The sequence below is a fragment of the Leucoraja erinacea genome, chromosome 33, assembly GCF_028641065.1.
Source record: "Leucoraja erinacea ecotype New England chromosome 33, Leri_hhj_1, whole genome shotgun sequence".
NCBI lineage: Eukaryota > Metazoa > Chordata > Chondrichthyes > Rajiformes > Rajidae > Leucoraja > Leucoraja erinaceus.
In genome coordinates, this window is record NC_073409.1 from 19,139,230 (window position 1) to 19,154,051 (window position 14,822).

The 14,822-nt window shown below is 45.5% G+C and overlaps 1 protein-coding gene across 4 annotated transcripts in view; it reads right to left on the reverse strand.

Annotated features, from left to right (window-relative positions):
• Positions 1-681: 681 nt before the first annotated feature.
• The window catches only part of LOC129712774 (EGF-like repeat and discoidin I-like domain-containing protein 3), a 77,848-nt gene continuing 63,707 nt past the window's right edge, over positions 682-14,822 (reverse strand). For 2 of the 4 annotated variants that reach the window (XM_055661499.1, XM_055661501.1), the window contains 4 exons: positions 11,473-11,617; positions 7,489-7,673; positions 4,731-4,886; positions 682-2,808 (listed from right to left, as the gene is read on the reverse strand). In XM_055661499.1, coding sequence (XP_055517474.1) covers positions 2,665-2,808; positions 4,731-4,886; positions 7,489-7,673; positions 11,473-11,617 — 630 coding nt within the window. In that variant the 3' untranslated portion in view covers positions 682-2,664. Of the gene's footprint in view, positions 2,809-4,730; positions 4,887-7,488; positions 7,692-11,472; positions 11,618-14,822 lie in introns of all 4 variants that reach the window. The other 2 variants (XM_055661498.1, XM_055661500.1) reach the window with 1 other exon arrangement.

The window sequence follows — 14,822 nt, forward strand, 5'->3', positions numbered from 1 at the left end:
GGAATGGTGCCTCCATTAAAAACTTCAAATCCATGGGCAGGATAAGTGAGCTATAGACACAATGTGCTGCAGTAACTCATTGGGCCAGGCAGCATCTCTGGAGAAAAAGGATGGGCGACGTTTCGAGTTCGGTCCCTTCTTCAGACTTTACCTGAAATGTCACCCATCCTTTTTCTCCTGAGATGCTGCCGGACCCACTGAGCCACATTGTGTCAATATTTGGTATAAGCCAGCATCTGCAGTTCTGTGCATCTACATGTTATCTGTTGCCAGCATCCAGGCCCAGGGTAACGCAGTGAAGCTTTAATGGTCTCAGCAACAGACTCCTGAAGCAGTTGCACCCTCATGGCTACAGATTACCGAGAGGAGAGGGAAAATCCTTCAAGGATATTTTCAAAGCCTCCATGGATCATCTATATCAATTTATAAGTATTCCTAGTCTCAGGACAATCAAAATGGAGGGGCACTTTCCAAGGAGGAATTGAAGGCATCAAGCTAATTCCAACATTCAATGGGGTCATGAAAGGTCTGTACCGTCCATTGAGTCATCTCCTGCATCAGTTAATGATCTCCCCAACAAAAACGCACCAATCTACATTTTGAAAGTTTCATCCTTCCTCCAACCCACACTTACAACTTTCAGCCAAGTCTCAATAATGGAACAAAATGAAGACTTCCACCTTTGGAAAGGAGGGGAGGAGGAATTTCTTTATTCAGAAGGTGGTGAATTTGTGGAATTCATTGCCACACACGGCTGTGGAGGCCAAGTCAATGGATATTTTTAAGGTGGAGATTGATAGATGCTTGATTAGTAAGAGTGTCAGTAGTTATCAGAAGAATGGGGTTGAGAGGGAAAGATAGATCAGCAATGATTGAATGGCAGAGTAGGTTTGATGGGTGGCATGGCCTAATTCTGCTCCTATCAGTAATGAATTTCTGAACCACCCTGACTGCAGGATATATGTGGTTCAGCTTCCGGACATCATCTCCATCTGTTGCTATCAAACTGCCATCGTGGCAAACTTGCTATCAATCCTTCCATAGATTGAGTTCTATCCTACACACTAGGAACAATTTTCAGAAGCCAATTAACCTGCAAAACGGCACATTTGTGGAGTGTGGGAGGAAACTGGAACACCCGGAGAAATCCCATCGATCGAGAGTTGTACTTTGCTGTTACTGACAGATTTCACTTCTTACTTCACTGCACTGATCGCAAACTCTATGAAACTCACCGTGGTGCTAAAGGGACCCATTTGTTTTGCTCCAGTGTATTGCATGTAAAAATGTGCTCCAAAACAAGATGGACTAATAATCCTTGTTTTTTGTAGTTTTTGGAGACGCAGCTCAGAAGTGGCCCCTTCCACCCACTGAGTCCGCACCGACCAGCGATCCCCGCACACTAACTCTACCTGACCCACACCAGAGACAGTCTACAATCTTACCAAGTCAATTAGCCTACAAACCCATACGTCTTTGGAGTGTGGGAGGAAACCGGAGATCCTGGAGAAAACCCACGTAAGGTCACGGGGAGAACGCACAAACTCCGTACAGTAGTCAGGATTAAACCCGGGTCTCTGGCGCTGTGAGGCAGCAACTACCGCTGCGCCACCGTGCCGCCCCTAATCATAATAAGTGTGTATCAGAGTAGCGAGATGATGGGGTTCATATTCACTTTGGGCAGTTGTGCGGAAAGGGCAATTTTGGCAAGGAAAATTGCAATATTTTCTGATTTTCCATATTTCAAAAGTGCGGATCAGCTGAGTTGGATAATGGACAAACGTCCATTTCATGTCATGGCAAAAATGTTAGTATTCCACCCCCTGGAAGCTGAAACCTTTCTGAGATTAAACCCCCGTAAACAGAATCTACAAAGACTATGCCGGTTTTAATACGTTCTTGCCCGTGTGTTTCAGTGAATCATCTGTCCATGTCCCCACCACACTGGAACGGCAGCAGACGTTCAATAATGATCTAAGGATGTTCTAGGGGATGGGCAGTGATGGAACATGGATCTGTACCTCAGCCTCTCCCAAAGGATGGGCTCCCAATTTCAGTCCCAATTCCATGGGCATCTCAAGTGCAAGGTAGTCAGATGAACATCAGAAACTGCAGACGCTAGAATATATGAAGAAAACACAAAGTGCTGGAGGAACTCAATGGGTCACCTCGCCCGTGAAGCAGCGCGAGGAAGGATCTTGAAGCGAAATGTCGTCCAATTGGAACGAAGAACCATCCCAACCGGAAACATCGCCTGTCCATTGCCTCCCCAGATGCTGCCTGACCCGTTGAGTAACTCCGGCACTTTTGTGTTTTGACCATCCATCTGAAAGATCTCTTCCACTCACTGGGTAGATATATGGGTAACCTAACCTGGCCTCTCAATCACTCCATTTGCCAGCTCAGATTCCCATTACTGACCATGGACAATCTCTGAAGAGGTCAAAAGACACATGGGTGGGGATAGCCACAAGCGGAAGTGCGGGAACACTACTAAATGCCTTCTCGTGCGTTCAATTGTGTTCAATTGGCCTGTGGCGGTGAAAATGTGACTATAAAATGAAGCTGGCGTTCCAGTGTGTATAAAAGGTACAATACATGAATGCAGGTCAGCGTATATAACATAAATCAGACACTCCGCTGTTGCATGCAAGAAGCAAGGGTCTAGTCGTGACATCCCAGCAGCTCCACACGGAGGGTGATGCGTTCGTGCCAAGTCTGAGGCACGATCCGAACAAACTGTGCGTAGAAGGGTGGATCGAAGACGTTGCGTCTGTGGCTGTAGTTGTCGTAGTTGCCCTGGAAAACCTACGAGAGGGGTGGGGGGGTCAATAAACAAAGCATGCGTTAATCGGGAAACCACTTACAAGCTATTCTGCCCGCCATCTGCTTCACTACCAATTGACCAACCGTTCATTGTATTCTGGAGGGAACCGCAAGTGCTGCTCTACCAACCAAAGACACAAAATGCTGGAGTAACTCAACGGGCAAGACGGCATGTGCAGGAAGGAACTGCAGATGCTGGTTTACACCAAAGATAGACACAAAAGTGCTGGAGTAACTCAGTGGATTAGGCATCATCTCTAGAGAACAAGGCTCGGTGAACAATGCTTCAGGTTGGAACTCTCCTTCAGGCCATCTGAAGAAGGATCCCGACTCGAAATGACACACACCCTTTTTCTCCAGAGGTGTTGCCTGACATACTGGGTTACTCCAGCACTTAGACATTCCCTCCAAATATGCTCCCTGACCCACTGAGTTCCTCCAGTGCTTTGTGTTTTACTTTTACATTAGTTGTTTCTCTTTCCGCAGATGCTGCCTGACATGCTGTCCTGATATTATATCAGATTCCCAGCAAGTGCTGTTTGTTGCTCATTTCCATCTATTTGGTGAGCATTGTCAGACGAGAACCTGTTCTAATCTTGTGTCTTGCTTTTCCTGGCAAGACTGTAATATTCACCTGATGTATTCACCTGAAAGACACCTGGGCTCTCGGCCTGACTTTGTGGACCTTCCTTCCGACAGTGTAACTGACCTGAGCATTACACTGAACTTTAGTAAGGCTTCAACCCATAGCCTGCTCTGAGAGGTGAAAATGTAACCAAATAGACCTAGCTAACAGTGCCGCAATACAAATGGTTCCCAACAAACCATTTTCGAAGTGTAATATGTAATTTAGAACATATAGAACAAAACAGGCCCTTTGGCCCACAATGTTTGTGTTGAGCATGATGCTGCCTCACACCCGCTGAGTTTCTCCGGCATTTTTGTCTACCTTCGAATTTTCCAGCATCTGCAGTTCTTTCCTAAACAAGATGCTGAGGCCATCTCTTATCTACCTGCACATAACCTATATCCCCTCCAGTCCCTGGATATCCATGCGCCTATCCAAAAGTATTTTACATGTCACTAACGTATCTCCTTCAATCACTACCCCAAGCAATGTATTCCAGGCGCTCGCCATTCTCTTTGTAATTCCGCACATGCCTTTTAAATTTTGCTCCACCCTCATTAAAGCTATGCCGTCAGATATTTGAGTTTTCCATCCCGGGAAAAAGGTTGTGACTGTCTACCCTATCTATGCCTCTCATAATTGTATATACTTCTATTGGGTCTCCTCACAACCTCTGGCGTTCCAGAGAAAACTACCCAAGTCTGTCCAACCGCTCCCCATAGCTAATACCCCCTCATCCATCATTCTGGTAAACCTCCTCTGCACCCTTTCCAAAGCCTCCACATCCGTCCATTAACGGGGGCAACCAGAACTGCCCACGATACTCGACATGCGGCTGAACCAAAGTCCTAGAAAACTACATTATGACTTCTAAAGTGGTATTTCTTAAGGACCTGTCCCACTGTACGAGGCTATTCAAGAATTATCCCGAGTTTTCCCCTGATTCAAACTCGGAGCATGTCCGTAGCGGGTCTGTAGGAGTTCGTGGATGTCTCGTAGCGGCTCGTACAAGTAAAAAATAACAATTTTTTTCATCACGAGTATTTTTTTACTCGTGGACATTTTTCACAGTGTTGAAAAAACGTCACGAGTTTACCGGAATTCCCGCGTTCTACTCGTACGAGCCGCTACGAGACATCCACGAACTCCTACTGACCCGCTACGGACATTCTCCGAGTTCGAATCAGGGGAAAACTCGGGAGAACTCTTGAATTACCTCATACAGTGGGACAGGCCCTTTAAGAACACGGTACAGCAAACATAATTTGCCATTTACCTTATCTTTTCTTGTTATGTTGTCCTTGTAAATAGTCCACGACTTCCCATCATCACTGTAGGCAATTTTAAAGGATTCCACATATTGATGTACTCCAAAGTCTTTTGCTCCTTGAGTAATGACGCCAGTGATTTTTTTTGGAACGAGGAGGTTAATCTGGGAAAGAGACAACAGACTGATAAAATAAAAGGGGAGTTGAGCGGATGCAGTAAATAACACCGAAGGTAGACATAAAATGCTGGAGTAACTCAGCGGGACACGCAGCATCTCTGGATAGAAGGAATGGTTGACTTTGTTAATCATCTTATGTAAGCAGACGACCTGGTCCTGCTCTGTCCATATAGTGCTGGGCTGCAGCAGATGTTGAAGGTGTGCTCTCAGTATGGCCTTGATTATGACATAAAGCATAACACTAAGAAAAGCCGCATAATGATAGTTAGAAGCGCTGAGGACAGGAAATCAACTTTTCCGACCTTTTATTTGTCAGACAGTCCTCTTGCTGTGTGTGAGGAAATTAAATACCTAGGTCATGTCATATCCGATGACTGGACGGATGACAAAGACCTCTACTGACAGCGCTGTAAAATTTATTTTCAAGCTAACACACTTATAAGGAAGTTTTCTATGTGCTCTGACTCTGTGAAGTGTTCCTTGTTCAGAACCTATATCACACCGTTATATACTGCTCAATTGTGGTCTAACTATAAGAAAAAGAGTATGCAGAGGCTTAAGGTAGCGTACAATGATGCAATGAGGTTGCTGCTTCGTGTCCCTAGGTGGCATAGTGCCAGTCAATTGTTTGTGTCCACTAGAGTGCCAACCTGTGAGGCACTCTTAAGACAGCTGATGTTTAGTTTTATGTGTCGCCTGGACAAGTCAGAGAACCACATAATTGAAGCCCTATTCAGCCCTCTGAAAAGCTGCTATAGATTCACTTCTAGGCTAAGATGGCATTGGTGCAATAGCTTGTATATCTTATAGGCTAATATGCAATTTTTAATGTATTGTTTGTACCTCCTTATACTGTATGATGTGTTATATGGACCTGTGTCTGAAATAAAGCTTTATTATTGTGATCATGGCTGATCGTCCCCAATCAATAACCCGTGCCTGCATTGTCCCCTTATCCCTTGATTCCACTGCCCCTAGAGCTCTATCTAACTCTCTCTTAAATCCATCCAGTGATTTGGCCTCCACAGCCCTCTGTAGCAGGGAATTCCACGAAGTCTGGAGAAGGGTCTCGACCCGAAACGTTGCCCATTTCCTTCGCTGCATAGATGCTGCCTCACCCGCTGAGTTTCTCCAGCATTTTTGTCTACCTTCAATGGAAGGGAGGTTGGTTTACGTGATGGTTTGTCATCTTTGACATTTGCCCCCTGGGAAAAAGGGTCTGACTATCTACCTTATCTATGCCTCTCATGATTACAAGAACTTGAACCAGATCTCCCCTCAGCTTCCAGAGAATCCTATACCATGCAGTTATCACTGATACCTGGTCATCCAGACAGCATTCTGGTAAACTTCTTCCGCACCCTCTCCCTCTGTTTCCCCATGTGTACAAATTATCTTTGCATTTGCGACTTGCAGAGGCAATAGCTTATACTTTGTTTGATAAGATTTTTCCTGGACCCACAATGAACAACGAGACAGCACAGTGGCGCAGCGGTAGAGTTGCTGCCTCACAGCGCCAGAGACCTGGGTGCGATCTTGACTATGGGTGCTGTCTGCACGGAGTTTGTACCTTCTCCCCATGACCTGTGTGGGTTTTCTCCGGGATCCCTGGTTTCCTCCCACGTTCCAAAGATGAAGAGGTTTGTAGGTGAATTGGCTTCGGTAAATTGTCTCTAGTGTGTGCAGGATAGTGTTAACGTGCGGAGAACACTGGTTGGCGCCGGCTCGATGGGCCGAAGGGTCCGGTTACCACACCGTATCACCAAACTAAACAAACTTGCTTAAAATTATAGACACAAAAAGCTGGAGTAACGCAGCAGGACAGGCAGCATCTCTAGAGAGACGGAATGGGTGACGTTTTGGGTCGAGACTTACTTAAAATTATGGTGCACTTATTTTTTGTTTTCTTGTCTGTTAAAAGTCTGTGTAAGTGTTCTCCGGTTGTTTTATGTGGGGGGGGGGGGGGAAGGTGAGGAGGAGGTCAGGAGAAACTTTTTTTTCAGTTTCTTACCTTGCCGGAGAAGTGCTAATTTTCCGGATCGCATCTCCGGCCAATCTGCGGCCTACCATTGATGGAGCTGAAGGCCGCCTCGGACAGGCTTGAGCCCCACCAACGAACACAGAGGCTCAACCAGCCCCGACGGGGGTTCGATCGTCCTGCATGGGGGAGCTGACATCCCCTCGATGCAGGAGATGATCACCCCGATGCGGAGGGCCAAAACGCCGCCGGCTACGGGAGTCAAGGTCTTCCCGTCAACGGAGGGCTCGAGGCTCCTGACCGCGGGAGAACAAAAAGGGAAGAAATTTGACCTTTTTTTCGCCTTCCATCACAGTGAGGAATGTGGAGGAGTCACTGTGGTGGATGTTTATGTTAAAATGTATTTTGTGTGTTCCGTTGCTTTTTACTTGTATGACTGACTTGGCAAATGAAATTCCTCGTATGTTGCAAAACATCCTTTGCTAATAAAGCACTATTGTGATTGTGATTGTGATTTTCGGTAAGTTGGAAATGGATCAGACCGGAGATCGGATTGGAGAATGAGAGGATTGAACGCATTGGCTAGGCTGAGAGGAATGGTCTTGTTACCTGCAGCCACTGAGACTTATTGCTGATCTCCGCTGTCCAGGCGTTGGTTTTGCCGTGTTTGTCCAGGCGGGCCAGGCACGGCGCCCAGGTGAACGCGTCGATCCCCCACATTTTGTACGTGCTCGAGGCAGAGATCTGCTTGTCGCCAATGTACCTGGACTTCATCCCCAGCGACTCCGAACAACCTGTTGTGTTTAAGTAAACTGTAAACACAAATTTTTTATGACAGGGTGGGTAGTGCATCCAAGTCAGTCAATATAACACAGTAACGTAGTCTCCAATACTCGACTGACAGCTGGGCGTTCTCTGCTAGTTTAGTTTAGTGTTGCAATACAGCGTGGAAACAGGCCCTCCGGCCCACAGAGTCCGCGCCCACCAGCGGACCCCGCACATTAACTCTATCCTACACACACTAGGGACAATTTACATTTATATCAGACCAATTAGCCTATAAACCTGTACGTCTTTGGAGTGTGGAAGGAACTCGGAGCTTCCAGAGTAAAACCCAAGCAGGTCACGGGGAGAACGTACAAACTCTGTGCAGATGAGCACCCACAGTTGGGATTGAACCCGGGTCTCTGGCGCCGTAAGGCAGCAACTCTACCGCTGCTCCACCGTGCCACGCAAATTTGTGGGGCCTTATTTGCTCCTGTTGGCGGTAGGATCTAGGGGATCGGTGTACTGCACGCTATTGTAAAGAGCCAAAGATTATTTCTGATCTTAACATCGACATGAAGTGCCGGAGTAACTCGACGGGTCAGGGAACATCTCTGGGGAAAAAAGCTGGGTGGCCTTTCGGGTCGGGAAATGGACGCAAAGTGCTGGTGTAACTCAGCAGGTCCAGCAGCATCTCCGTCACATTATTTTGGGTTGGGAGCCTTCTTCAAACTGTTCCCTTCAGTCTGGAGAAGGATCCCAACTCGAAGTGCTGGAGTAACTCGACGGGTCAGGCAGCATCTCTGGAGAACATGAATAGGTGATGTTTAAGAAGGAACTAAAAGCAAAATGGATTATCTTTGGAATAACAGAAGGTAGCCCTGAACTAAACGTGTTTCAAAAGAATTTATTTAATTACGGGCTAATAACGGGAAAAAAGCTTATACTTAAATTCTGGAAAAACGCTCCAATACCAACAATAAAAATGTGGATTTCAAACATGTTCGAAACATTACACCTGGAAGATATGAGACTCCTCCTCGCAGGCAAAGCAGACCACTTCCAAAAGACGTGGTCTGCATTTATGGACTTACTACAAGCATAAGGTGCAATAGTAATTTTAAAAATAAATGGTGCCAGGATCTGGTAACGGGGGATGAAAAATATGGTTGGTATATCCTAGCAATGTTACAAAATTTTGAGATTTAAAAAATCAAGTCTGCAATTTATCCCATCAGATAAAGCATAACAATAAGTTTAATTTGACACCAAATTCACTTTCATATCTCAAGTATTAAAAAAGTTATGACCATTTTCATACTCGGAAATTAGCATCTTGTTCCCTATTGATTTTCAATGGACATTACAAAAAAGCTGTGATCTTGGATAGTCAAACGCCCATTTCTTAAGGAAAGATTAACATTTTTAAATAGCCTAAGTGTCCAAAGATTATTCACAAATAATTCACAATATAACATGATTTTTATATCTAATTTACATTAATTTATAGGCCAAATGGAAGGAATTTAGTGTTCAATTGCTGTAAATAAATGCCCTATTTAAATCGGCTTTCTAGTGGGTTCATGTGGAACGCGCTGGTTTAGAACGTTGACATAGCGCTGGATTAGTGCCCTCAAATGCCGAGAAAAATACTGCGGGATATAAAAAGCCCAAAATGAACTATTCGTTATAGATAACTTGATATTCAGGGTTATATATATGCCCCATTTAATGTAAAAATAAGGTACATACCTTTAATTGTTTGCTTTATAAAACCCTGGGGCTGCGAGAGGTTGCGAAATCAGAGAGTAATTTTAAAACTATTATAACTATATTATCGAGGCCTATAAAACTAATAATACCTTTTGCGACCGGGTCTTGCAGCGATTTTTCGTTAATGATTTACTAGGCTGAACATGTGCGATTAGTACAGCCTAGTAAAAATCGCGTTTTAAACCCGCCCCCTCCAAACAGCGCCAAAATCGCGGACCTGGCTGAGGGCAGATTCCCAATGACGATTCAGGTAGGTTTTGTAACATACCTATATATCCCTTTTTGCAGAGTTTTTTATAATAGAGCGATTGTTTCTTTGTCTTTCTTTCTTTTGTAGGGTCTATTTCTTAACTTTCTTCCATAACTCTCTTTCTAATGGGCTCTCTTTTCCCAACACTTTCCTGCACGACTCTTTCTCACTTTCCTTACTTCTTTTATTCCTATCTTTCTTAAAGCTAAAAAATGAAGGGGTACAACAAACGTAATAAGATATATGTGGTGTGTTTTACTGTAACTTATTGTAATTCTAATTAAAAAAAAAAAAAAAATTTAAATAAAGAAAAAAAAAAGAAGGAACTGCAGATGCTGGAAAATCGAAGGTAGACAAAAATGCTGGAAAAATCAGCGGGTGAGGCAGCATCTATGGAGCGAAGGAAATAGGCAATGTTTTGGGCCAACACCCTTCTTCAGACTGATGTGAGGGTAGGGGGGGGAGGGGGGGGGGGGTGGAGGGAAGAAGAAAGGAAGAGGAGGAGCCAGTGGGCTGAGGAAGAGATGAGAAGGGGAGAAGAAAGTAGGGACTACCTGAAATTAGAGAAGTCAATGTTCATACCACTGGGGTGCAGACTGCCCAAGCGAAATATGAGGTGCTGCTCCTCCAATTTACGGTGGTCCTCACTCTGGCCATGGAGGAGGCCCAGGACAGAAAGGTCGGATTGGGAATGGGAGGGGGAGTTGAAGTGCTGAGCCACCGGGAGATCAGGTTGGTTATTGCGAACCGAGCGGAGGTGTTCGGCAAAGCGATCGCCAAGCCTACAGTTTGGTCTCACTCAAGAGGTGATGTTTTGGGCCAAGAATGGTGAAAAAGGGTCCAATTCTGAAACATCACCTATCCATGTTCTCCAAAGAAGCTGCCTGACCTGCTGAGTTACTCCAGCAGTTTGCGTCTTTTTATCTCTCATTAACATGCAGAGAGTCGCTGCCTTACAGCACCTGAGACCCGGGTTCGATTTTGACCATGGGTGCTGTCTGTACAAAGTTTGAACGTTCTCCCAGTGACCTGCGTGGGTTTTCTCCGGTGTCTCCGGTTTCCTCCCACAGTCCAAAGACATACAGGTTTGTAGGCTGATTGACCTGGTACGATTGTAAATTGTCCCTAGTGTGTAGGATAATGTTAGTGTGCGGGGATCGCCGGTCGGCGTGGACTCGGTGGGCCGAAGGGCCTGTTTCCGGGCTGTATCTATAAACTAAACTCAGCTGCATCTATAAACGAAACTAAACTAAACAATGTTCAGTGGACTATTTAATATGGATGGATGCCCAACAATAGATGTGGACATGGTGGGTAGAATACCTGCTGCATGAGTCAAATATATTTAGTTTAGAGATACAGCACGGAAGCAGGCCCTTCGGCCACCGGGTCTGTGTCGACCAGCGATCCCCACATATTAACACTATCCTACACACACTAGGGACATTTTTTACATTTTACCAAGCCAATTTACCTCCATACCTGTACGTCTTTGGAGTGTGAGAGGAAACTGAAGATCTCAGAGAAAACCCACGCAGGTCACGGCGAGAACGTACAAACTCCATACAGACAGGGCCCCTGGTCGGTATCGAACCCGGGTTTGGCGCTGCAAGCGCTGTAAGGCAACAATTCTGCCACCGTGGTCAAAGATGGAATGTTGACCTGAGCTGTTAACTTGATTCCCCCCCCCCCCCAGACCCTTTGACATACAATTCCTCCTCTTGCATCCTTCATCCATCACTGGTCCCAACGTCCAGAATTATCCACTTCCATAACAACCCAGCCATCCCAGATGCAGGATTTACCGTTCAGTTCACAGCCTATTAGCTCCATGCGCAGGGTACAGGCTCTCTGGCACACCACGGGAATAAGGCGGATGTACTGAGCGATGATGGGAGGGGCGACCAGGTTCTTCTTCTGCTCGTTGTTGTTGCGATTTCCAGTAAATGTCTACAGGGAAAAAGGAGAAACCGTGGTCAATGCAAGTTTAGAAGGATGAGAGGTCAACCTCATTGAAACTTACAAATTAATGAAAGGCCTGGATAGAGTGGATGTGGAGAGGATGTTTCCACTAGTGGGAGAGTCTAGAGCCAGAGGCCAGAGCTCATAATAATAGGACATACCTTTAGAAAGGAGATGAGGAGAAATACCTTTAGTGAAATCGGTGGAATTCATTGCCACAGACGGCAGTGGAGGCCAAATCAATGGATATTTTTAAGGTAGAGATTGAAAAATCTTGATTAGTATGGGTGTCAGAGGCTATGGGGAGAAGGCAGGAGAAAGTGGGTTGAAAGGAAAAGATAGATCAGCCTCGATTGAACGGTGGAGTAGACTTAATGGGCCGAATGGCCTAATTCTGCTCCTAGAACTTATGAAGTGGCTTGATGATGGATGAGAGTGGTGGCAGAGGGGTGTTTCTTTGACAGTGACCGGTGATGTACCTTCCTGAAGAATCTGTGCTCGGACCTCTGTCTGAAATACTCTGTATTACAGAGAGATTCCATCCCTGGAAAACCATCCATATCACGATTTTCCAACATGTGATCCTCACTCCCGACCCTTTCCCATTGAATTCAATGTTATAGATGGAGATACGTGCAAACTCCAGACAGACAGCACCTAAAGTCAGGTTCAAACCAGGGCTTCTGGCACTGTGAAGTAGCAGCTCTACCTCCTAAATGTCTGTAAATTTAGGAGCATTGTACCCTGCTTGAAGTGGCATTTCAGGGAATAGCCGTGAGTCAACTGCCAGCCCACCAGACTTGAGTGACTGAGCCACCAGCCCAAGAATCCATTCAGCCCACAATGTCCATACTAGCCCTCTGGAACCCAACCCCCCCCCCCCCCCCACTGGCCACCAATATTGGAATTGGTGAAGAGGTGGAATCTTGCGTTGGGGGACCAGCCCTCCCGTGTGAAGCTGGGACCCAACGGGTCCCACTTAGTCTAGTTGAGTATAATAGTTGGCAAGTCATGTTGCAGCTATATGAAACTTTGGTTTGGCCAGATTTGGAGTCATAATGCTTTAGGATGGTTCATAATGCTTTATAATGCATTTGGAGCCATAACGCTACGGAAGGATGAAGAGTCTTAGAAGAAGGTGCACAAGAGGTTCACCCGGATTTGAGTTTCTCAACTAAAAGGTGAGGTAGGACAAAACTGGAATATTTTCTCTGGCACTTCTGAGTCTAAGGGTTGACCTAATGGAAGTGTATTAAAATATGGGTGGCATAGATAGGTTAGTTAGATGGTTGGAATCAGTTGACCCATGGTGGAAGTGTCAAATATTGAAGACGTGGGTTTAAGGTGAGAAGGGGGAAAGAGTCAAGGAGAATTGATAAGCCAAGTATTTTTTATACAGGGAATGGTAGGTACCTGGAATGCACGCCTTGGGAAATGGTAGAACCAGATACAATAACAATGTTTTAAAGGCATTTAGACAGACGCATAAATAGGTAGAGATTAGAGGGATACAGACTGCATGCAAATTACCCCTCCAATTTTTTTTTAAGCTGTCTTTAGACTTCAGAAATTCAACAGAAACAGGACCTTTAGCCCACCGAGTCTGCACCAAACAGCGACCATCCCGACTATCACTATCCTACACAATAAGGACAATTTACAGAAGCCAATTGACCTATAAACCTGCACGTCTTTGGAGTGCGGGAGGAAAACCACGCAGCTCATGGGGAGAATGTGCAAACTCTGTACAGACAGCATCTATAGCCAGGATCGAATCCGGGTCTGTGGTGTTGTAAGGCAGCAACTCTACCGCTGCACCACCCTGCTGCACTTCTCACCTTAAACCTGGGCCCTCTAGTTCTAGATTCCCCTGCCCTGGGAAAAAAGATTCGACCTTTCCTGTCTGTGTCCCTCATAAGTTTGGAAACCTCTACATGGTCACCCTTCAGCCTTTGAAGTTTGATTAAGGATTAACCTAGTTCGTCCAATCTTTGTATATAATCACCGCCCTCGATTCCTGGCAATGCTCTGGTGAATCTCATCTGCCTTCTCTCTTGTGCTACCATGGTCTTCCTATTGTATGGTGACCAGAACTAGACACAACCCGAGAGCAGTGCTGAATACTATCTGCCTCATTGGTGACACTCAGACTATCTTTGATCAGACTTTGCCGGCTTTACCTTGCACGAAACATTATTCCCTTATCATATACACTGTAAAAGGCTCGATTGTAATCATGCATTGTCTTTCTACTGACTGGTTAGCACGCAACAAAAGTTTTCCACTGTACCTCGGTGTGGATCAGTGTCACTCATGTTATGAGTCAGGCTGTTGTAGTTACGCCCACTAGCTTCACAGTAACCCTCCCTGCCTGGTTCCCTTAGAGTTAGAGAGACGTGCAAGTATGAAGTCATATTTGCTATGTTGTTAATAAAGTATTTGGGCCTTTATCATGGTGTAAAGCCCCTGTCCCACTTTCCCGAATTACTCACGAATTTTCCCGAGTTTCCCCCTTGATTCAATCTTGGAGAATGTCCGTAGGACTCTGTAGCGAGTCCGTAGGAGGCCGTAGATATTTTGTAGCGGCTCGTAGGTACTCGGGGCATCATGTAAGTCGGGATGTTTTTTCAGCATGTTGAAAAATATGCACGAGTAAAAGAAGTAATCCAAATCTGAGGAAGGACATTATTGCCATAGAGGGAGTGCAGAGACGGTTCACCAGACTGACTCCTGGGATGTCAGGACTTTCATATGAAGAAAGACTGGATAGACTCGGCTTGTACTCGCTAGAATTTAGAAGCTTGAGGGGGATCTTATAGAAACTTACAAAATTCTTAAGGGGTTGGACAGGCTAGATGCAGGAAGATTGTTCCCGATGTTAGGGAAGTCCAGGACAAGGGGTCACAGCTTAAGGATAAAGGGGAAATCCTTTAAAACCGAGATGAGAAGAACTTTTTTCACACAGAGAGTGGTGAATCTCTGGAACTCTCTGCCACAGAGGGTAGTTGAGGCCACTTCATTGGCTATATTTAAGAGGGAGTTAGATGTGGCCCTTGTGGCTAAGGGGATCAGGGGGTATGGAGAGAAGGCAGGTACGGGATACTGAGTTGGATGATCAGCCATGATCATATTGAATGGCGGTGCAGGCTCGAAGGGCCGAATGGCCTACTCCTGCACCTAATTTCTATGTTAA